The 23,302-nt window shown below is 48.2% G+C and overlaps 1 protein-coding gene across 1 annotated transcript in view; it reads left to right on the top strand.

Annotated features, from left to right (window-relative positions):
* The window catches only part of RALGAPA2 (Ral GTPase activating protein catalytic subunit alpha 2), a 110,022-nt gene that overhangs the window by 14,909 nt on the left and 71,811 nt on the right, over positions 1-23,302 (top strand). Inside the window, exons 4-17 of the mRNA XM_034060969.1 lie at positions 3,087-3,144; positions 6,412-6,455; positions 6,715-6,889; positions 7,408-7,523; positions 7,914-8,052; positions 9,619-9,818; positions 11,298-11,528; positions 14,893-15,066; positions 15,930-16,067; positions 16,652-16,800; positions 17,236-17,347; positions 18,052-18,289; positions 18,806-18,970; positions 22,684-22,821. Of these exons, the coding sequence (XP_033916860.1) occupies positions 3,087-3,144; positions 6,412-6,455; positions 6,715-6,889; positions 7,408-7,523; positions 7,914-8,052; positions 9,619-9,818; positions 11,298-11,528; positions 14,893-15,066; positions 15,930-16,067; positions 16,652-16,800; positions 17,236-17,347; positions 18,052-18,289; positions 18,806-18,970; positions 22,684-22,821 (2,077 nt within the window). The remainder of the gene's footprint in view (positions 1-3,086; positions 3,145-6,411; positions 6,456-6,714; positions 6,890-7,407; positions 7,524-7,913; positions 8,053-9,618; positions 9,819-11,297; positions 11,529-14,892; positions 15,067-15,929; positions 16,068-16,651; positions 16,801-17,235; positions 17,348-18,051; positions 18,290-18,805; positions 18,971-22,683; positions 22,822-23,302) is intronic.

Raw genomic sequence — 23,302 nt, 5'->3', positions numbered from 1 at the left:
GAAGCGACTGTCATTTGTTTCATAGGAAGAGCAGGATGTGGTTTTAGAACACCAGGGGTTGGGAGGGCATGGAAAATGCTGTTGGAAATGGGATGCTGGCAGGACAACAGCCGGAGCTCGCTCAGGGTGTCCGTGCTCCCGTCACGCTGTGACACTGCCTGTGCGCATGGGAAATTCCTGCTGACAAATGCTCGAGGTGTAGCTTTGACTGAACTTGGAACATCCACAAGTTTGATTTGATAGTGCAGACTTGTCACCAGGATAACTTGGTTTGCACTGAGGAGCAAATGTGGCTTCTGAAGTCAGGTTCTTTATATGGGTGCTGATGTGCTGCACAGCTTTCCTATCTTCATTAGGAGGCTGAGGTGCAGGCAGTGTGACCTGGTCACTGTGGCAGTACGGGCAGGTGATTAACCACATCTTTGCATTGCTTCAAAGTCTGTCATATATATATATATATATATATATATATATATATATATATCTCCTGGTTTTTACATGCAGAAGCACAGAACACCATGGGAAATGACTGAAGTGTCTCGATTTCTGCTGTATGAAGACATTGAGATATGGAAGCATTCCTCAGATGGAAACCTCTGTCCCCTTACTGCCTGTTTCAGCCCTTGAATTGTTTTGACTCAGTCACCTGGGGAGGGTGTTTGTGGTTTATAAAGAACCCCCCCATAAGTGTGTTCTTTCCTTCCCCAGCCCTGCCAGCTTCACGCAGTTTAGTTGAGCTTGTGTTCTGGTGGTGGTTGTACTCCACACCAGCATTTGCTTTCTCATCTTCCTCTGGCACAACCCTCAATTCACTCACTCTTGGATATAAAGTTGTGCTGAAGATGTGTTTCAAAATGGGTCTTTATTCTGCAGCTTTGCCACCTTCCAGCTTACACCTCATCCTGGTTCACTGTCTAGGTGTGACCTTGATGTTCAGGTGTAGGTGCCAGTGTGTGACACACAGGACGACGTGTTCAGGTGTAGGTGCCACTGTGTGACACACAGGCTGACGTGACTGAGACGTGGTTTCACTGGTGGCAGTGCCAGGTTTTGGCAGTTTCTGATGAAACGTCTGATACAGAAGTTGCAGTTGGGTTTTTGGAGGTTTAATACAATTGCCTCTCAGAAGTGAGAGGCTTGAAACAGGTGAGAGAGGATTTACATCCGAAGACAAGCTGAAGGTACCTTGTTCACGTTGTCTGTGAAGGGAAGCTGCTTTTGCTCTAACAATCCACTGTACTTCTCATGATGGCTCAAACAATGGGAACAAAACGTATGTGGTTTTGACCGGTTTGCTGTGACAAATGTGAACCTATTGGAAGGTTTCTCCCTTCAGTGTGTTCTGATGCTTGAACCCAGGCAGATTTGCTGCCAGTGTGTCTTAGGGTTTTGTTTAACAGAGCCCCTGCTCTTGTGTTACGGGCTCAGATGTGTGCTGGGTGCAGACTGAACCCTGCATGCAGAGAACCACCACTCTTGCAGTGATTTGAAGTATTCAGGATTCAGGCAGAAGCTCCTTTCTGCCCTGCGCTGGGTTCAGTAATGCTCATTGCCAGAAATGGGCTGGAGAAGTGATGGGCTGTGACTATGTCAGTATTAGATGGATAACGATAACTCTCTGTCTGTGGCTCCTGCAGTCTGGTTGGCAGAAGCGTGGCCCCTTCCTACCAGGTAAAGCCCCAGTGTGACTCATGGCCTCATTCTTAGCCTGTCACAGCCTTCATCCCAAGCGCATTCCTGCTGCCCATGGATGGGGAGCCAGACCTCTGGCCACCCGCCTCTCTCCTTTGGTCCCTACCCCACAGTGCCATGAGGGTGAAACAAAGCACACGACAGCATGGAAGGGATGGGCCCCATTTCTGCTCCAGGTAAACCTTTAGAAAGGCCAAATGCCATTGGGAGCATGTGCCTGGTGAAGGTGTGAAGCAGGCCAGGCTGTCAGTGGGACCTGAGGTCTAGTTCCCCAAGTCTATGGACGTGCCATCATTGCCATCTTCCGCCATGGAGAAAGGAATGCTCCATTTCCAGAAGGACTCTTGGAGTGTTGTGCATCATTCCTGAGCTGGTGTCAAAATAGACAGGTTTGTCCTGTCCCATCTCGAGCATGCTGCTCCCAGCAGCAGCACTTTGGCTGGCTCTGAAGGGATGCCCATGCTGGCTTTCTTGGCTGTGATGCTTTACTTCCTCCTGTGAGCTTTTATGTTCAAAAGACTCACAACTGTTGCTTAAATGACCTGTCATTCATTTGCATTCTGCATGGGGTATTTCTGGAAGCTTAACAGTGCTTTGTGTGCAGAACTTTGTTCCAGTGGTTCTGTTTGGTAGTTAAGAGGAGCTCTGTTAGTCATTTGTAGCATCATTTAATCTCATTTCCAAGAATAGACATTAAAAGCTGGTTTCCCATTTAAATGTATCTTAATTTCATGTTTCAATGGCTGGAAAGGTGTGAGATCAGACCTGTTTTTCTATGGGATCCATGTGAAGCCAGGTTTGCTCTCCCACTGTTTGGGGAGCTGAGCAGCAATGAGTTCCCTGTCACTAATACACCTCCATGCTGAGCCCTGGTCTGTACTGCTAATAGTGTAAGAGAGAAAAAGATGCTTGGAGCCTGCTAACTGAGAGTCCTTTTAAAATCACATTTACCCAGGTAAGGCCCTGGATAGTTTGATTTGTCCAGATTATTTACCAGCAGTGCCATACACTAAACTGACGTTTAGTGATGCGGAGCTCAGGATCTGGGCTGTATCCACCCCATCATTACCGGTCACTGCAGGGGATGCTGCTTCGAAAGCTGCAGCTGCTGCATTGGAAAGCAGTTTATATGTGGGAATGCCAGGCATTGGGAGGTGATGGGGAGGGAAAGCAGTTCATGGCAGTGTCATGGTATTTATTCAGGACCATTCCACGTATCTTTCTCTGCTACAAGACAGTAATGGGCAAGAGTTATGCTATGATAGCTGTTTGCTCTCTGTTGTGTTCTCAATGTGTACATTGCCATTTCATTGATGCCTTGTGTGTTGATTTCTGTGTCCCCTGAAGGAGCCTGTTCACTACAGACAATGTGACTTTAGTTTTGTTTCCTGCAGAAAATACTGCAGCTGCTGCCTGAGAGGATATTTTACCGATGGCATTTCCGCAGTATAGGTAAGAAGGAAGGGTTTAAAACTCCTACTTACATGAAATCAGTGTTTTCTGTAGGCACTTCCGCTTCTGCAGGTCCTGTTAACCACCGACTCCCATAGTATTCCCATACAAATAGCATTACACGAGGCTGGCAGCTGAAAAACCTCGAAGCATATGGGAAATGCTTTTACGTGCTCGAGGAGCTCTGTGTGTCCCTGGTTTGTGTGTGTTTGGTTGCCTGCTTCACTCTGAGTTTGCACAAATGCCTTTTAAATCTTATGTTCTTGGGTTTACCTGTGTCCTGTTCCCTTCTCATGTGCTGGAAGCTATCGAGAGGATGGGGCTCATAAACCAACCCATGTTTTTCTACTTAGGTCTCCCTTTGTGTTCACAGACTAACCCCATAGTTAGGGTTGAGGAGGGTTGTGGGATGTGTATGTTGTGATGCTCTTTTGCATGTGATCGTACCTGAGGTGCCCAAACAGACCCATGGCGCTGAGTGTGGCTCCATTCCTCACGATGGATGCTGTTGAACTCAACCCTTGCCACCTCCTGCATCTCATTCTGTAGAACCCAGGCTGTGAGCAGGGGCTGCTCAGGAGGTGAGCACAGGCTGTGCTAAACCGAGTGCAAGCCATGGGGCTGCTGCAGTGAAAGGAGCTTCATTTCATCTCTGGTATCCTGTATTCTCTGTGCAGCTTAGTCCATTGATGTTTGTGAAACACTCGGTTGTCTCACACTATTTGTGGGAATTAAAGGAGGAATTTCTGGTTTAGGGCTGAGACAGTGAAGGAAAGAGATTAAGGACAAACATACAAACCCTTTGGTAGCTCTTTTTGGTCAGTTTTGCTTCTAACGGGTGGCCCCAATCTTTCTGTCCTATATAAGTGGAATCACAAATGCACAGTGCTTGTGCAAGCGTGGTCCCAGCTCTCTGCCACCAGTTCCCATCTAGTGGAGGGTCTGCCAAGCACTCCGTTAGGATGTGACACTGACCATGACAGACAGGAGCTACCGATGGTGGCGCTTGCTGGGTCACACCAACAGCCTGTCCGCTCCTTCCCCAGGCTCCCATGGGATTCACTGTACATTGTGCCTCCTGGAACAAGGGAAGGAACAGGGGGAGTCGGGCAGGGAGTAGTGCTGGTATTAGTAAAGCTCTGCTTTATTCCCTAGCCTCCTGTCCGCTCTGCATGCTCTGGGGGCAGGTGTGCGGCAGGAAGGGGTTTCACAGGCACGAACTGAAGATTGTGTTGGGGCACATGCATGGGAAGGGACAGGATAAAGCTGCCAGCTCAGTTAAGTGCTTGGCTCAAAGCATTGTCTGCTTCTGCTACACTTGGCTTCTGTTAAAGGTAATAGAAATTGTGGCAGGCTTGGTTTAGTCACTCCCCAGCTTTGGATATCTCAGTAACAAAACCAGGACTCTCTTCCGCACAATGATCATGTTTAAGAGAGGATTTCATATAGTTCATATAGAGCTTTTAACTAGATTTAAATACTGGATTCAAACATTAATGCTATGGGAAAAGAAATGTCATTGTCTTCAGTTAGATGAAAGTCAACTTTTTAATGGTTTAAATATTCCCTGCAGCCTCCAGTGCTGCTATGGGGAATGTTGTGACCTGTGATCATAGACTGGAGCCAGAAGGCAAAATTTATTCCTCTCCTCATTATTCCACATGGAATAAAGCTGGAGTTAAATGGGCGCAGCCATACAGAAAGGTGCAATGCATTCACTGTGATAGTCAGAGCACCCTGAAATCCAGTGAATCCATTTCCTCTGAATTCAACATCTTTGATCCATCACTGGTTTGGGTTTGCTGTTTGTAAAAGCACATTTGAGCAGCTGGGGCAAGGGGATGTACTTCCTCCAAGCAGCAGTAGCTGGGGTTTGGCCCCAGCACCATTCTGTCAGCTACCACGTTACCATCAACACAGTGTGTTTGCTGGGGCACAACTACAGACTGGCAGTTAAAGGTTAAGGAAGGAGTCATGTCACATTCCCAGTTAGCACTGATGGGAACACAAGGAGTCACCTGCTTGAGCTCTTGACTGCTGTTTCACCTGAACTAGTGCAGAGCAGGTTGGGTTCAGTCCCTTGTTCTAGAGCTGGCATGTTCTTTGTATTTCTGCTTCTTTTGAATAGTCACATTTGGATATTTTTCCCTGAGTCTGATAAATGAGCTACAGACTTTGGCAGGGCTGTTATTTACAGCTGTACCTCATGAGTTGTGCTCCATGTTCCCATGCATTGGAGTGTATTTGCTGTAGATGTTAATAATTCCATTTAGTCCTGTGGAATGGTGAGATCCTGAGGGAAGGCTCCATTCAGGGATGTACAGAGCTCCCAGACCCAGGGGGATGAGCAGCTGAGTGCTCTATTGTAGGATCATAGAATGATAGAACAGTTTGGGTTGGAAAGGACCTTAAGATCGTCCAGTTCCAACCCCTGCCATGGGCAGGGACACCTCACACTAAACCATGGCACCCAAGGCTTCATCCAACCTGGCCTTGAACACTGCCAGGGATGGAGCATTCACAACCTCCCTGGGCAACCCATTCCAGTGCCTCAGCACCCTCACAGGAAAGAATTTCTTCCTTATATCCAATCTGAACCTCTGCTGTTTCAGTTTGAACCCGTTACCCCTTGTCCTGTCACTGCAGTCCCCAATGAAGAGTCCTTCCCCAGCATCCCTATAGGCCCCCTATTGTGTTCCTTTCTCAGAACTGGATTAAAGCCATGCTTTACCTGGAGCATCTGAGGTATAATCACTCTCATTTGAGCTTCAGGGTGGTTGGTTTGGAATCTCTAAAAGCAGAACTGAAACGTTTTGCAGTTTCATAGCTGTGTTCATAGACATGAACGCAGTGTGGGTTGCCAGCATCATTTTCTCACCACTGCTGTCAATGTGAGTGTATTTATATGCATTAATCCTACCAGTTAGGAGTAAGGAAGATTTCTCCAAATCCAGTAACTCAGAATTCCTCCTCCGTAGCTTATGTTTAATGCGAATGATTTGAGCAACTGTCAGCTGACTGAACCCAAAATACCCCACTGGAAAGATAAATCATGTTTGATCTTGTAGCACTGACAATGATGGTTATGGTTGTAACTGGATTCACTTTGGGCTTTTTCACCCTATAGTCTTCCTTTTCTAGGTCCCTTCTCAGTACCCACATAGCAAATGGCACTAAACTGGCCTTTCTGTGGTGCTCTTTATACCCCATCATGGTGAGTGTCCATCTCGGGATCTGACGTGTGCCTGTTTCCTTCTTCTCACCCAGGGTCCATTCTGAAGAAACTTCTGCACACTGGGAATTCTCTCAAGGTATTTCTCTGTGGTGATGCATTCATAGTGCTTTTCACCTGGATTCCTATGAGTGTATTACTGTACAGTTTTCCATCATCGGTGGTTTTCAGCTTGTTGGGCTTCGTATTGTTACTTACCTTTTAACCACAAATTTGATTGTTGTAATCCTGGTTTATTTTAATATCTATCCTCAGTCATTTTGCTGTTCATTTCTTCACTGTTGCTGTACTTACAGATTTGTTTCAATATCTTCTTCTACAACATCATTCCCTCGTAGATAAGATGTGAAGGAATCCGCCTGTTCCTGCTCTGGCTTCAAGCACTGCAGACTAACTGTGGGGAAGAGCAGATATTAATATTTGCATGCCTCGTGCCTGGCTTCCCACCTCTTGCCTCCTCCCGAGGTCCCTGTACACTGGATAACCTCATTAGTCCTCCGAATGCACCGGATGGTGAGTGAATGAACACCGTTTCCATGAGGGGCACATCGCTTCTGCTGCCACTGGGGTTGTGGTGGAGCTGCGAGCGTCTCGTGGGGAAGGTGTTACATGATGGTGTTTGTCTTTGCCAAGCTGTTGTATTTAGTGCGGCTGTGCAGCCTTCTGGTCCTGTTGTTCTCAGTTCAGAACGTTGGGTTTGCTGGTTCGTGGTTGGCTGTTGTGGAGGTGTAGTTTGTGTTTGTGCAGCTCTGAGAACGTGTGTTACTGCACAACGGGCAGGTGTGCAGGTGTGCAGTTAACCTGCGGTGACTGCTTGTGTGAACCCCCCAACTGCTGTCAGGCAGAGGCTGGTGCCACCTTTGATTGTATGTGATAGGGCTTGGGGAAACATGGGAAGCCCAAGTAGTTACTGGCTCTGTACAGCTTAGGAGTGCGTTAATGGTTATCTTCAGATCTATCTTTTTCTAGCAAATACCTTTATTTAACTATTTGGGGGTTTCTCTGCTTAAAACAGTTTCTTTTTATCTCAGCCAAGATTGCTCCAGAAGAAATAACCCCACTGGTGCCCGCGGTCTCTGGGGAGAAAATTGCTGAAGACCAAACCTGCTACTTCCTTCAGCTGCTGTTAAAATACATGGTGATTCAGGTACCTGGGGAGGATACATGGGTTTAACTCTTCATATGTGTACTTGTGGTAGGAAGTTTGGTCTGTGCTGTACCTGCACGGAGCTGGTTTTGCCCCTCCGCAGGAAGAAGCTGTTTGCTGCACTTTCTTACTCTGGTTTGTAAAAGGGAAGTCATCCTAAAGCTATTTCCTTGGGCTGTTTTGGTTAAACTAAGCAGTTTTGCACACTTGTGATAAGGATTGCTGAATGTTATCCAGACTTGCAGGAGAACTGACTGCTTTATGTGCTTCTGGTTGCATGCAGAGGATTGACGTGGGGTAAAGATGCAGTTTGTTCTCTTGGCCACACGGCAGAGCTAAGAAGACTGTTTTATCTTGTCTGTTTGTTTCTCTCTTAACTCCATGACAAAGGCTGCAAGCTTAGAGTGGAAGAACAAGGAGAACCAAGACACTGGGTTTAAGTTTCTCTTTACGTTGTTCAGAAAATACTACCTTCCTCACTTGTTTCCATCGTTCACAAAGCTGACCAACCTCTACAAGCCTGTTCTGGGTGAGTAGTGAATTCTGTCCTGTAAGTTGAGAAAGAAGTTAATAGTGACTGTTCTCAAGTAGCATCTCTGTTCTCTGCCTCCTATCACCACAGTTCTGCTGAATGAGGCGTTTTCCTCCCTCATCTTATGATTTGATGGTTTTGTACCATATTTTTCATTGTATTTGATTGATATCTGTAGCAAACTTCTGCTTTTCTGAGGCAGTCCAGGAAGCTGCTTCTGCTCAGGCTGCATAAGGGCTGGCCTGGTTTTCCTTTCCTAAGGGCATCTCCATAGACATAGCATTTACATGGAGTGAGTGAAGACTCTGTACCTTTGATGTGTAGTGCCAGAACATGCTCTCTGATGGGTTTGTTAAAGAACCAGCAGGCTGCCCCAGGCTGAGGGAGCAGCTAACTTAGTTACTCTCATTTTACTTCTTGTTTCCTTGAAGAGAAGATGGGCAGGAAGGGCCAGATGAAAGGAGGTAAGATGCACACCTGCAGCTGCAGGATTAAAAGCATGTTCATCCAGAAACTCTCACATTTTTCCTTATTTTCTACTGGATTCTGCATGGGAGTCAACAGGAGCAGTGGTGTTAATCCTCACTGGAGGTACTGCAGCCTCTGCATCACTCTTCCCCAGTCCTCTGACATCTAACTCCTGTCCTTTGCAGGCTCACCTCGGTGCCACCTCAGCTCTGTTCACAACTCCAGCCCAGGCCTTTTTGAGCTGTGCACCAGTGACTTTGCCCTAACTCTAAGCATCTGAGTGAATTATGACCCAACCCTGTCTCCCTTCAGCAGCCTTCCACTTCTCCCCATGTATTTTCCATCTTTTATTTCATAGAATCATAGAATAGTTAGGATTGGAAAGGACCTTAAGATCATCCAGTTCCAACACCCCTGCCATGGGCAGGGACACCTCACACTAAACCATGGCACCCAAGGCTTCATCCAACCTGGTCTTGAACACTGCCAGGGATGGAGCATTCACAACCTCCCTGGGCAACCCATTCCAGTGCCTCAGCACCCTCACAGGAAAGAACTTCCTCCTTATATCCAATCTAAACCTCTGCTGTTTAAGTTTGAACCCGTTACCCCTTGTCCTATCACTACAGTCCCTAATGAAGAGTCCCTCCCCATTTCAGCCTGTGCAATGCTCTTTGCACCAAGGATCTGTTTTCTTCTCAGTCTTTGCACTGTGGGGTGTTCCAGAGCCTCTTCTCTTTCTCACTGTACTTCATTAATAAACCTGTGAAACTTATGACATTAATACTGTAATAGTAGTTCCTTGTTTCAGGTTTTGCCCTTCTTTTTTCAGCCCTTCTCCTTTGCTTTCCTTTGGTTTGCATGATACAAATGATAACCTGCAGGGAAAAATCTCTGCTTTGATGCTCTTGCTTTTGTTCAGGAGTGACACAATTCTGACAGTGTAAGCATCACTGTAATAACAGCAGTCAGTTACTGCATCCCTTAGTTCACAGGGAGAAGATGCTGGTGACGTGTTCAGGACATTTAACCACAGTCTGGAAGCAATTGCAGTTTCCTCAGATGAGTTTTGCTTTCTATCTTCTGTCTCCCCAGATATTCCTGATGTGAGACCGAGGCCAGTGTACATCCCTGCAACCCGGAACAATGAGAGCGTCTATAGCACCAAGATCCCCTACATGGCAGCTCGCGTTGTTTTCATTAAGTGGCTTGTGACCTTCTTCCTGGAGAAGAAATACTTCCCTGCTGCCCAGAACATGAAGAACGGGGGGGAAGTGCTCCCTAAGATCATTCAGGTGCTTTGGAGTTCCCCTCTCTTTCCTTCTGTTCACACTGGGCTGGTGCATGGTCACCATGCACTGACATTGGGAGCAGGGAGGAGATGCTGCCCCTGAGTGAATAAATGATGGATTTGATTATTTGCCCTTTGGAGGAGGGAATCTCCAAGGGAAACCCTTCAGGAATCCACTGGAAGTCTGTGGCTCTTCTCTCGTAGCTGTTGCCTCCCCAGCACCAGCAGTATAATGTTCAGACCTTCGGAATTCAATCTGTAAACTGTCATTTGTGCATGGGCCATTTCCCAGCACATCAGAGGCCTCTTTGTTCCCTCTGGATTACAGCAGCTGTGTACAATGGGATATTAGAGAACTGCACTTTCAGATTGGTTGAGACTTCTCTGGACCAGGGCTCTGCAGGGATCTTGGAGGAATGGGTGTTTCCTTAAAGAGACTCCAGCCCCTGTTAAAGCTTAGGATCAATGTCAGCTTCAGTCCTCTTGAGCCATGTGGCCTGCAGGAACTGGTGTGGGAGAGCTGTGTATTTTCATGTCAATTGGGTTGGGAGCCCTTCACTGTACAAGTTGGAGGCTCTAAACCAGCAATTGAAAGTGCTTTTTTAATTGATCTTTCATTCTGACTGGAAACTCCACCATTTAAACTGGTGTGCACCAACAGGCAGAGGTGGCAGAAAGGATGGTTTCCTTCTGCCTGAGCTTTATACACACCAATTCGGATTGCATGAAGGTGCTGCCCTCAGCATGGGAGCTGGGTGGGAGTCAGTACTCAGCTGCTGGTGGGTGCCAGCCTTGGGCACACGCTGGCCTCTGTGGCTCTGAATTCACTGACTGCAGCCTGGGCCTGAACCTCACCCAAAGCCTCCCTGTGGAAAGCAGCAGAGATGTTGGTGCTGCTCTGTTGCTGCCAGCTTAGCTGAGCAGAGGCAGCCTCACCAACATGGACAGAAAGCACAACTGTGTTTGGTGATGCCTTGTTCAGTGTAAGCTGGGATTCTGGTAACTCAGAGGCAACTTCTAGTCCTGTGCCTACTTCTGGCTGCATCACTTCAGATGATGGCAGCAGTGGTTCAGATGATTCAGATCACTAACACAGTGCAGGGTGTTGCAAAACACATGCAATTGCAGAACAAAACCTGACCAGGACATGTCAGGAATAGTAATGTATGAGAGTATGAGTTATGTGTAGTGCTATGAGCCATCCTTTCCCAAAACCAAGGGGACCTGGGGATTCCTCTCCCCTGTGTCTGTGCCTTCTCCACTCCCTCCATAGCACCCCTCTCTCATTTCTGCTTTCTGACCTGGGCAAGGGGGTTGCTGTTTGGGCTGGGGCCCATATGAAGTGTGCATAGAGTGTAAGACCAGAGCCTTGGATGGAGCACTAGACTGGAAATGACCCTTGTGCGTTGTGTGGCATAGGGCATCCATATGAGTGCCAGTGTGTGTGTGGATGTCTCCTCACCCCAGTGTGTTCTCTCTGCAGACAGTCGGTGCTGCAGGCCAGGATAAACCCACAGAGCCAGACACAGGCACATCACATGCAGGAGAGCAGGAGCGGAGCCACTCCAGCAGCAGCAGCCTGTGCGAGCGCCGGCCCAGCAGCTGCAGCCTCTGCAGCCTGGAGGAGCAGCACCGCCCCGTCTATGACATGGTGCAGAGGATCCTGCTGTCCACACGGGGCTATGTGAACTTCGTCAATGAGGTGTTCAGGCAGGTCAGTGCGGGCACCAGTGGCTGCCGGGTGTTTTTGTCATGGTTGTGAGGAGGATGGTGGGCAGGTAACTGGTCAGACTGGATTTGACGCACCAGCACCTTTAGCCTGGAGTCCGTCCTAGGGCTAGCTTTAACAGTGTTGTGACATACTTACAGGAGCTGCAGGTTGTTGCTGGTGCCAGAATGTTGAATGGGCCACTTCAGTTGTTGTTGGTATTGGGATGTAATTTAAAGGTGTGTAAAAAGCTGTTAGAATAGTTAAGGTTGGAAAGGGCCTTAAGATCATCCAGTTCCAACCCCCCTGCCATGGGCAGGGACACCTCACACTAAACCATGGCACCCAAGGCTCTGTCCAACCTGGCCTTGAACACTGCCAGGGATGGAGCATTCACAACCTCCCTGGGCAACCCATTCCAGTGCCTCAGCACCCTTACAGGAAAGAATTTCTTCCTTATATCCAGTCTAAACCTCTGCTGTTTCAGTCTGAACCCATCACCCCTTGTCCTGTCACTACAGTCCCTAATGAACAGTCCCTCCCCAGCATCCCTGTAGGCCCCTTCAGACACTGGAAGCTGCTCTGAGGTCTCCATGCAGCTTCTCTTCTCCAGGCTGAACAGCCCCAATGTTCTCAGCCTTGTAAGGCTATTAGCTTACAAGTTTATTATTTGAGTTAGTTCCTGTGATCAACATCAGTCTTTAATGTTGAGTATTAATTACTTCTACTTGTACTTGTCATTAATTTGACACCTTTTCAGTTGTTTAGGATACACATGCATGTGGCCCTGCTGGAGAGGCTGTTTCCTGTTTGTTGGGATGTTTGTTTGGTTGTTTGGGGGTCTTGGGTCATTGGATTTTGCTTTGGTTTGGAACTTTCTGTTTCCTGTTGTTTTCCTTTGATTTTGCCATTGTTGTTTCTGGGACCAAGGTACAAACGGCTGAAGCAGCAGTTCCAGGGGACACAGAGGTGCAGGAGATGCTCACCAGCAACTGAGTGAGCATCATTCACAAGCATCACTGCGAAGTGTCTCATGTGGCACAGAATAGGAACCCTTGTATGGGTTTAGGAGCCTGTCTGGGTGCTTGTCAGTACGTGGCTGGCACTGGGGGAGAAGGGAGCAGTGGTTCAGGAGAGCATCAGTGGTTCAGGAGGCAGCAGTGGGGCAGGAGGCAGCAGTGGGGCAGGAGGCAGCAGTGGGGCAGGAGGCAGCAGTGGGACAGGATACAGCAGTGGTTCAGGAGGCAGCAGTGGGGCAGGAGGCAGCAGTGGGACAGGAGGCAGCAGTGGGACAGGATACAGCAGTGGGACAGGAGGCAGCAGTGGGACAGGAGGCAGCAGTGGGGCAGGAGGCAGCAGTGGGACAGGAGGCAGCAGTGGTTCAGGAGGCAGCAGTGGGGCAGGAGAGCATCAGTGGTTTCAGGAGGCAGCAGTGGGACAGGAGGCAGCAGTGCGGCAGGAGGCAGCAGTGGGACAGGAGGCAGCAGTGGGGCAGGAGGCAGCAGTGGGGCAGGAGGCAGCAGTGGGACAGGAGGCAGCAGTGGGGCAGGAGGCAGCAGTGGGACAGGAGGCAGCAGTGGTTCAGGAGGCAGCAGTGGGACAGGAGGCAGCAGTGGGACAGGAGGCAGCAGTGGTTCAGGAGAGCATCAGTGGGACAGGAGGCAGCAGTGGGACAGGAGGCAGCAGTGGGACAGGAGGCAGCAGTGGGGCAGGAGGCAGCAGTGGGACAGGAGGCAGCAGTGGGACAGGAGGCAGCAGTGGGGCAGGAGGCAGCAGTGGGACAGGAGGCAGCAGTGGGGCAGGAGGCAGCAGTGGGACAGGAGGCAGCAGTGGGACAGGAGGCAGCAGTGGGACAGGAGGCAGCAGTGGGGCAGGAGGCAGCAGTGGGACAGGAGGCAGCAGTGGGACAGGAGGCAGCAGTGGGACAGGAGGCAGCAGTGGGACAGGAGGCAGCAGTGGGACAGGAGGCAGCAGTGGGACAGGAGGCAGCCCTGGGGCAGGAGGCAGGAGTTTTGTGCCTCCGAATCCCTGTGTCCTGCTGCCCTCTCCTGGTCCGTGTTCACAGTGTGAGGCTGGATCCGCTGCGGGAACAAAGGCTCCGCGCTGCCGCTGTTCGGTCGGGTCAGGGGTAGAACTGAGGCAGGGAATGGTGTTTGTGTCCGGGTTGTGTTTGTGCAGCCTTACAGGAAACTCACTCGGCACTGTCACTTCTGCTTTCCTTCCCCTTCGGCTTCCCTTTTCCTTTCTCCCCCACTTCTTGGCCTTTCTGACAGCATTCTGTGTGATGCCCATTGCTCCCCCTGATGAGCTCCTGTTTCAGCTGACTTGTGGCTCTTCCAGGTTCTGCATCCTTCAGAAGCTGACAGTGTCTGTGAAGCCATGCTCAGTAATTTCACACCCTTGCTGTATGGCACAATTGAACTGGCCTGTGTTACAACCCTTCCATCTCTGCTGACCCAGCTGTTGGGTGTTGTGCTTCCTGCTGGATGGAGACAAGGAAGTGTGTGGTGTGATGTGATTTCCCCTGACCCAAGCAGTGTGCCCTTGCAATGGGTTTGCAGCTAGGCTGGGGTAGGAGCTGCTATAGCTTGTGGGCCTGTTGATCATGAAGAGTGGGTCACCTCTTCAGAGTTGAAAATACCTATTTTTTCAGTATGCAAAATGTGTTTTCCTCTCTTTCAGTGTTTTTATAGCATAATGCATATTGATATCAACATTTTTTGTTGGCAAAATGTGCTTTTTTACTACAAGATGACGTTCTCAGGTATTGATTTCTCTGCCTGTTCACTGCAGTGCACAGGTTGGGCACTGGATTGTTTCCAGTCTCCTGAGGCCCACAGGTATGTGTGGAAGCAGCAGTGCAGCCTTTGGGTGTCTGTACAGGGTGACTCCCAGATACAGATACTGAGCAGCACATTGGCACAGCTGCAGTGAGGGAGGATCGAGTGCAGCTGCTGTCACCCTCATCACAACTCACTGCCCTGTCTGTGTGTGCACCTCCTGAGGTGGCACTTCACATCACACACTGCTGGTGGCACAGGGAGACCCCTTTCCAGGAGGTGCAGAGCAGTTCCTGTTGTCTTTGGGGCTGGTGACAGCCTGGGGGCTGAGTCCAATTGGAGTCAGAGACCTTGCACAGGGCAACAGCCACCACTTGGGGTTGTCACAGCAAATGCAGTGTGGAAGTAATATGGGGTTGTGAGTGATGTTGGTGTATGCAGGGGCTGTTGGGGAATCAGAACTCCTGGTACAGACAGAAGAGTAAGAATGGTGTCCTTCCTGTTTTGGGCTGTTGGTCATGGTGCTGGTGTGTTCATGTATGCACGTCCTCTGTTCTAGGTTTAGTAAAATGAGTTAACTTTCAATTCAGGCTTTCCTGCTGCCACCTTGTGATGTATCTGCAACACGGAAAGTGGTTAAGGTGTATCAGAAGTGGATACTGCAGGAGAAGCCTGTGTTCATGGAGGAGCCAGACAAGAAGGACGATGGGCAGGATGCTGGTGACAACCTAGAAGATTCCTCAGTGCAAACGGATGGTAAACATGTATGGCATCAGTGTTACCTACTCCATCCTGTCACCTACAGCACGACTGAAGTTTAAACTCTCAGCGTAAATGAGTAATAACTTAAAAATGTGTGGAAAATCAAGATTAAGATAGGCTTTATTTTAACTCCTGAGTGCTCAGTAGCACTTGCAGAGTGCAGGGAGAGATTGCACCTGTATTGAAATACATGACTTGTTGGTTACTCCCTGCCTGCACTAACGTGGCAGCAAGAACTGAATGGAGCAAATCACTGATAGGTTCTGCAGTGTTAACATCCACGTTGTTTGTTGGCCCTGTGCGTGTAAGAATAACTCCTTTTGGTGGTAGGTACTTCAGGATCTGACAATATGTACTGGCTTCTATGTACCCAGTGAAATACTTGGGTTAGTCTAGGAAATCAAGGGGTAGATACAGATTCTGTGCATCGTTTTAATAGCCTATACTGAACATCAGTAGAAGTTGACTTTGATGCTACTGACACTGTGAAGCTGTTCAAAGGGAGGTGTTGTTGTACTGAGAAAGAGGTTTGAGTTGTAAAAACACAGTGAGAATTACAAGGTTTTGACAGATTATTTGTAGAGAACTTACAGTTTTGCCAGGCTTGAATTCAAGTATTACTGCAATCAGTAACTATAAAATGTGATATGAAATAGTTCAAATAACAGCCTTCAGACTGTTACGAACCTTTATATTCCACATACCGCCTGTTTGTCCAGAGATCAGGCAACAACACCAGTGCCTTCCTTGCTGCAATGAAGCAGGACATGAGAGGTCCCCTTTTGCTGTTGACAGCTTAAATGCTTTAGATTAACTATGGGCACACTCCGTCCTGCTCATCACTAACCCAGTGTGTGTTTGACAGCTCGCCTCGGAGCACTCGGGACACAAGCGCTCCTCCAGCTGGGGCAGGACGTACTCCTTCACCAGTGCTGTGAACAGGGGATGTGTGCTGGAAGAGGAGGACAGGAACGTTAAAGCTGGTGCTCAAGCTGCATTACAGGTGTGGTCTGAGGAGGGGAACGGGGCTGTAATCACATAACCCCATCGCTTCATCATTTAACCTAGTCTGTAACTCACACTGCAGGTTATAATACAGTGTCTGAGGTTAAGCAAAACAGCTACCAGCAGTTGATGGGCTTTGTAAGATAGGATTTGCACTTCATTTATGACTTTCTATAATGTATATTAAGCCCTGGGACGATATCTTGCAGCCAGATAGCTATATTTTGTGATGGGAAGTTCATGGTTTTCTGCTGGGTGTGCTGGGGATCAATCAGAACTGTACCCTTGCTCTCATTGAGCCTCAGTTATGGGCAGTACTGGTGGCAGCTCAGGCATGCAATGCCAGAGAATGGGTAGCTGGAGGAATGGTGCTCTTGCCTCAGCACATAGCAGAGGTACTCACCAAACCCACAGTGTGTGACACAGTCTGGAATGCCACCTGAGCTGGTGCTGGAGCCGTGCAGCAGAACAAAGGGATAGGTAAACCATGAAACCTGCTCTAGGGAAAGGTTTGGCTGAAGGGGGACAAGTGTTTTCTTTGTTCCTGACACCACATAAACTCCTGTCAATGCCTGTTCTAAGGTGTTCCTGACAAACTCTGCCAATGTCTTCTTGCTGGAACCCTGCCCTGAAGTCCCTGTGCTGCTGAAGGAGCAGGTGGATGCTTGCAAAGCTGTGCTGAGCATCTTCAGGCGCATGATAATGGAGCTATCAATGAATAAAAAGACATGGTGAGCTTACTGCATTCTGCATTGTTTAAGAGGAGATTATCAACATTTAAGTTTTATGGGAGAACCATTGGATAGGGAGCAGACTGGCTTTCCCAGGGACAGACCTTCCTGTGTCAGGTACCCTGGTGACTTGCCTCGGAATGGATCTGTGAGCTTTCAGGTTCTGCTGAGTCCTCATCATTGTGTGATCTGATGTGTGTCGTGGCTGGTGTTGCCATTCCTGACTGCATCTCTCAGAAATGAGTTGTTATTGTCCACAACAAACAGTTTTGCACTGTGGAGTGCACTGTGAATGTTTGATTGTGAAGTCTCAAGTGTGATGACATTATAAGTCAAGCTCACTGGAGAATGAACAAGGGGCTTTGGTACATGAAAATTAACAAGTACAATTGATAGAACCTGTGAACACCAAGTGCAATTTTGTTCTGGCTGCAGGGAGCAGATGTTACAGATACTCCTTAGGATAACAGAAGCTGTGATGCAGAAGCCAAAGGAAAACCAGATCAAAGACACGTTCGCTCAAAGCATGGCAGGATTGCTTTTCCGAGTGAGTGACTGGGGTCGGTTGGTTTGTCTGGGGGCTTTAGGTTGGTTCTCCATGGTGCTTACCCATAGTTTTAGTTAGATGCTGTGAAACCTACTTGGAAACCATGAAGAGATTCTCCTTTGCAGTACTACAAGGAATTACTTTGTAAATTGCTCCTAATAGAGGGAGACAGGCTGATTTGATCCGTTCCTCAGGGCTCTGTGACAAACAGTGTTACAACATGCAGGCACAGCCTCTGCGTGGGTATCTCTAAGGTGTAAGCTTGATGTAACTAAGTCCAGCTGGCACATCACAACTGAGCACATTGAATGACATGAAAACACTTATACATCCTATTGCACTTCAGAAGCTCAGCTACAGTGTCGAGGTCTGAGTGTCACAGGATAGCTCAGTTACTGCAATCACTCTGTAGATACAGGAGACAGTTCTTCATCATCATCATCATCATTATTATTAGTCACAGTTTGTTTCAGTTTGCCAGGGAATGTACAGACCACTTGAGGTATGTGTCTGGGAATGTTGGGATTTCCTTAGTGAACAACTTTCACAGTTATCTACCCCCAATGTCTGGGGATGGGTTTTTGATGAAAGACCCTGCCTGTGCATCACAAATACTCAGTGCTGATGTGCAGGTGGGTGCTGACTTCAGCAGCATGGGTCAGGGTTGGTGTGCTGGACTCATGTCACTCATTTCTGTCTCTCAGACCCTCATCGTGGCATGGATCAGAGCCAACCTGAGCGTGTACATCTCCCGGGATCTATGGGATGAGCTGCTCAGTGTCCTGTCCTCCCTGACTGACTGGGAGGAGCTCATCACTGAGTGGGCCAACATCATGGACTCTCTGACAGCCGTGCTGGCCAGAACCGTGTACGGGGTGGAGATGACAAACTTGCCCTTGGATAAGCTCAGTGAACAGAAAGAGAAGAAACAGAGAGGGAAAGGTTGGTTTGTGCTTCGGTGCCTTTTGTATCCAGCAAGTTAAGTGTTTAATCTCAAGAATTAATTTGATTTAATCTAACATTAAATACTCCTTAATCTAATGTAAGAACCTGTTTAATCAAATGTGAAGTGCTTTGGGTTTGTGTGTTCTTGCTGTGGGAGGAAAGGTAATTGGGATCAACAGAAGAAGCAGGTTTTAGTACGCGCTTAAATTCAGTCTGCTGTGTAATGGCAGTGAAACGTGGTTCCCAGTGCTGGGGTCTGGCCTAGTCAGCAGTGCAGGAATTCCTTTCCATGTCTCTTAATTAACCTTTATTAAAGTATTTTAGCTGCATTTCTGTGCCACTTACAATTGATGCACACAGCTGAAGCAGTGATTGGTTTTTATTGATAGTAACAGTTCACCTGTGTTGTTTAAAGGTGAATGTTTTCCATGCCCCAGTGCTTGTAAGCCCATTCATACTTAGCAGAAACATGTGCATGTGATGACTGAAGATTTGGTTGTTTTCTCTCTCAAGGTGGCATTTTGGAGCCTCAGAAGACAGCTGTAGTGGGAAGATCTTTCTCATTAAGCTGGAAAAGCCATCCTGAAGTTGTGGAGCCCATGAGGTTTAGAAGTGCCACAACCTCTGGAGCCCCAGGGGTTGAGAAGGCAAGGAATATTGTCCGTCAGAGAGCAACAGGTTAGACATAGAGAGCTAAATGCTTGTATCCTCAAACACTCATGTCTTAAATCTGCCTTTGAGTTGTGGCTGCTTCCAGAAGTAGTGAAACTTCATAGTTAAATGCTGTGTACCTGTGGGTGGGTGTCCTGACCACTGCCGCTGTGAGCAGATCATCCAAGTCTTTTGGAAGACTCTAAATAGCTGCTTTGCAGTACATTACATTTAATTGCAAGTTAGTCCTGTACACTATGGTTTTCTGTAAAGTACATCCCATTCCTATTTCTGGTTTGATAAGAAAGCACTTATTAACATCAGTCAGATAGTACCTGGTGCTTCTGTCCTTCCACACAGCTATTGACTGGGAGCACAAGGTAAACCAGACACGTAGCAAACAATTTCATCCTTTCTTACTCACTTTATTTGCTTCCTTTTAATTGGCATGATGAGGTATGTACAGCACCTCCTTTTCCTTTTCTCTCTCATGTTTACCTCTGAAAAGAGGAGAACAGGGATGAGGAATGACCCAGGGATGGGTCATGTCTGAGACCCCAGGCATGGAACAGATACCTGATTTTTCAAGCATTTCAGCAGCCTGGATCTGCTCTCTTTATTTCATGGGAGCATAGTTCTGTGTTCCAGTGCAGTGGGGTAAGGATGAGAAAACCCCATAGAAAACCTGCTTTTGAATAGGTTGGATCTCACTGTGCAGCTTCCTGCCTCCATCCTACCAGATTAGTTGTGTTTCTTACCAGGAGAACTTGAAGGTGATTTTGTGTTTTGAGGCTTTAGGCTTTGTGACTAAGCCACAGGCTTCAGCTTAGATCACAAAACACTTTGTCAATGGAGTCGGTCATTCTTTGTGTCTGTTTTACTTTCAGATCCAGTGAGCTCCCATTAGTGCTCCAGTGGGAGCTCTTGCTTCTGCCCCAGTGTTTCTCTCCTGGTTCTCCCTAGGAGCTCACCAGAGCAGTGGAGAGAACCTGGAGGTGTTGACCATCAAGGGCTGTTCAAGTCTACCCTCCAGCTCAGAGCAGGTCTGCTCAGAGCACGGTGCTTGGCCTTTACCCAGCCTGGAGCTGGGATGCGGTTTCCCAAGCCAAACCAGAGGCAGCTCTGCCTTCAGATCAGTTTCAGGAGGTTTTCCACTCTTTATTGTTGAGCTGTATGTTCTGCTACTGGTACTTTGGGGCAAATCAGCCCAGAGACAGGAATTCTACACTGGCACAATGAAATATTCCCTGTGGGGGAGCTGCTGTGATTCAGGAATCACTGATGGTTGCACTCTCAATGGATGAGAGGCAGTTGTACATTATTGACTTAGAGCTCATAGGAAAAACTTGTGGGCTTAATGGTGTAATTTTCCCCCCCAAAATCATTGTGTTTCATTGTATCACAACATTCAGAACCCCAAATATCTCCTTGCTGTTTCTGACCTAATTCTTGCTTTATTTCTCCCTGGAAGCCAAGCGCAGCCAGTCTATCAGCAACTGTGTGCACCTTTATGAGGCTTTGCCAGCCACTAAAAGCGTCCCTCTCCTGCTTCACACTGTGAGCTCTCTCTTACCTGGTATCTCTTACACTTCTTGCTCTCACAGACTGTCAGGTACTGTACTTGAAATCACCTTTTATATGAATGTTCTTTATATTTGAAAGTGCTGTCTGTCTGTTGCCCTTCTGTCTTTAGTGGTGTGGAATGAGATGTGTTGCCCTGGTTCTGTTTCTCACACATCAGAGCTGTTCAAAACATGGTGTTAGCTAATAGTGGTAGCCATTAAGAGATGAGCAAGTTTAATGGGAGCCTAACTTGTCCTTTCTCACAGTTACAGAGGGTGAAACAGTCCCTACTTGTAGTTTAGTTCATTTTAATTAATATTAGATTACTGTGAATCATAATTAATTTCTTAATAAAGAAATCCTTTTATTCATGCTTACACTTTTTATTACTTGATTTATGGAAGGTTTCCAAGCAGTTGTTAAAGGTTTAATTTAGTGCAGACCAAACATACCAAGGATCAGGGAAGCAAACACTAAAGGCAGCAGTCCAGATCTGGGCATTTAGTGTTATTGAGACTCAAGTGGGTGTATTTGTGCTCAAGTGCAGTAAACCTTGGAGTTCCCAAGGAGTGGGACTTGCTGCTGTGAGAACTGAAGCTGGAGCAAGCCCTGAGCATGCAGCTCCTGAGCTGAGCTCTGTGCTGGTGCCCACAGTTGAGTACTTCTCCAACATACACACAGCGTTCATGAAGTGCTCCAGCATTGCACTCTGTGCAGGGTGAACAGGCTGAGCACTGTGTCCTCCTGGGGCTGCTGCTGCAGCCTCTGTGTGTCACCTGTCACCTATCCCAAGGGATGCACTTCCTGATCCTGTCTGAATAAGCACAGCCTTGAGGTCAGTGCTTGTGGAGCAGAGCAGAGGAGGCAGGAGGAGCTTAATGGAAAGCTGGTGGAAAGGACACTGGTCCTTACTGGAAAGCAGAGATGCCAGGAATCTCATAGGAGTTGCCACAGCAGCACTTTCCATCCTGCTTTAAGAAGGGAAGGTACCACTGCCTGTGTGACCTGACCAGTCACTGGTGGCTCTGGTGGGGTACGTGGGCCCCCACCTTGGCTGTTTTCAGGGGAAGCAGTTAGCAAGCAGGTTAGGACTGGGAGGTGGCATTAACCACTGTCATAGCCATAACCAAAAGCACCTCTGTTTGCCTGCAGGAAAGCTGGAGAGGGGCTTGGGACAAGGGATGTAGGGACAGGCCAAGGGGAATGGCTTGAACCTGCCAGAACAGGGAGACTGAGCTGAGCTCTGAGGCAGAAGCTGTTCCCTGGGAGGGTGCTGAGGCGCTGGCACAGGGTGCCCAGAGAAGCTGTGGCTGCCCCATCCCTGGCAGTGCTCAAGGCCAGGTTGGACACAGGGGCTTGGAGCAGCTGCTCCAGTGGAAGGGGTCCCTGCCCGTGGCAGGGGTTGGAGCTGGAGGAGCATTAAGGTCCCTTCCAACCCAAAACAGGCTGGGCTCTGTGAATGGGAACATTTTCAATCCCAAGTGTTGCTGTCTTTGCCCCCACCCCAGTGCTCAGGGAAATGCCTTTCTGCAAGCCCCGTGTTGTGAGCCCACCTCAGGAGCTCCTGATGCTCCTTCCCCCTCTGTCAGTTCACTTCCTCACTTGAATTTTCATGCCCCTTCTCCTCTCTTTGGATTGCTCATTTGCAGTTACAACAGAAGGCTGCAGGATGCAGTTTGCCCTCAGAAACCTCAGATCAGTTTTACCCTGTCTGAGCTGTTGTGTTTTCATTGTCCCCCTCCCATCCTCATGGACAGGTTGGTCAGCACAGCCATGTCCCACACTCTGCATCCCTGGCAGTGTTGCAGCTTCTCCTCTGTCCTGTTTCCAGAAGGAGCAGGACCTAATGTGGGGCTCTAGCAGTGAAAACAGCTTTGTTCCCATGGCTCCCACCCCTCCTCGTGCACCCTGAACCCCAAAGCTGTTTCTGTCTCTTTTATAGCCCTTTCACCACTGGCACCACTCCTACACCCCTCTAAACTTCACAGCTTTCTAAGGACAGTGTATAAAACCTAAGTGATAACCTCTGTAACTGGGAGGGATGTTCCAGCTGTGGAGCTTGGGAAGTTTGAATGCATTTGAATAGATACTGAACTTCTCATATAGCTGCCTTAGTTAAGGAGTTCACAGGAGAGCATCGTTGTGAGGTGTGTGAATGTTGTGTGTTCAACCCCCAGATGTGGAAGAAGCTCAGCAGCTGGAGAACCTGGCAGGAGCAGAAGGCTCGGGGCTGTGTGCAGAGCAGGAGCAGCAGCTGCCTCGGAGCAGCAGCACCTCGGACATCGCAGAGCAGTTCCCACCTGAGTTCCTACAAGGTAATTCCTACAGACCCCTCTGAAGGGGAGTGTGGAGCCTTGTGCAGCCCCATAAGTGCTGCTCTCACCTGCTTTGCTTTCCAGCCCTGTTCTAAGATGTGTTTTTATCTTGGCTTCTTAGCAAGTATATCATTGGTGTCTTGTTGAGGTAACTGTTGGTAAGAAGTTACAGACCCAAATGCAGGACACGGCCTTTCTAAAGCAAGGCAGTGAGCAAAGAAACCTTGAAATGTGCACTTTGTGTGTAACTCTTGACATTTATTTCTTTTCACCTGGTTTGCATTTAAATGTTGTCTTCAAGAGAACAACTTTGCTGTTCCATCATGGAGGTGATGCTTATGAAGGACCTTCCAGAGCACCTTGTGTTCTGTTGGAATGTGTTGCTTCCCTGAGCTAGGCACAAGTGACATGTAAATGTAACTGCAGTGCTTGTGTGCTTTGCTCCCACAAATGTCTGTGTTTCTTGTTTGCTTTTCCAAAT

Source organism: Melopsittacus undulatus, chromosome 3, assembly GCF_012275295.1.
Source record: "Melopsittacus undulatus isolate bMelUnd1 chromosome 3, bMelUnd1.mat.Z, whole genome shotgun sequence".
In the NCBI taxonomy this organism is placed as follows: domain Eukaryota; kingdom Metazoa; phylum Chordata; class Aves; order Psittaciformes; family Psittaculidae; genus Melopsittacus; species Melopsittacus undulatus.
The sequence above is the reverse complement of the archived record's forward strand: the minus strand, read 5'-3'. Positions and strand labels throughout refer to the sequence as shown.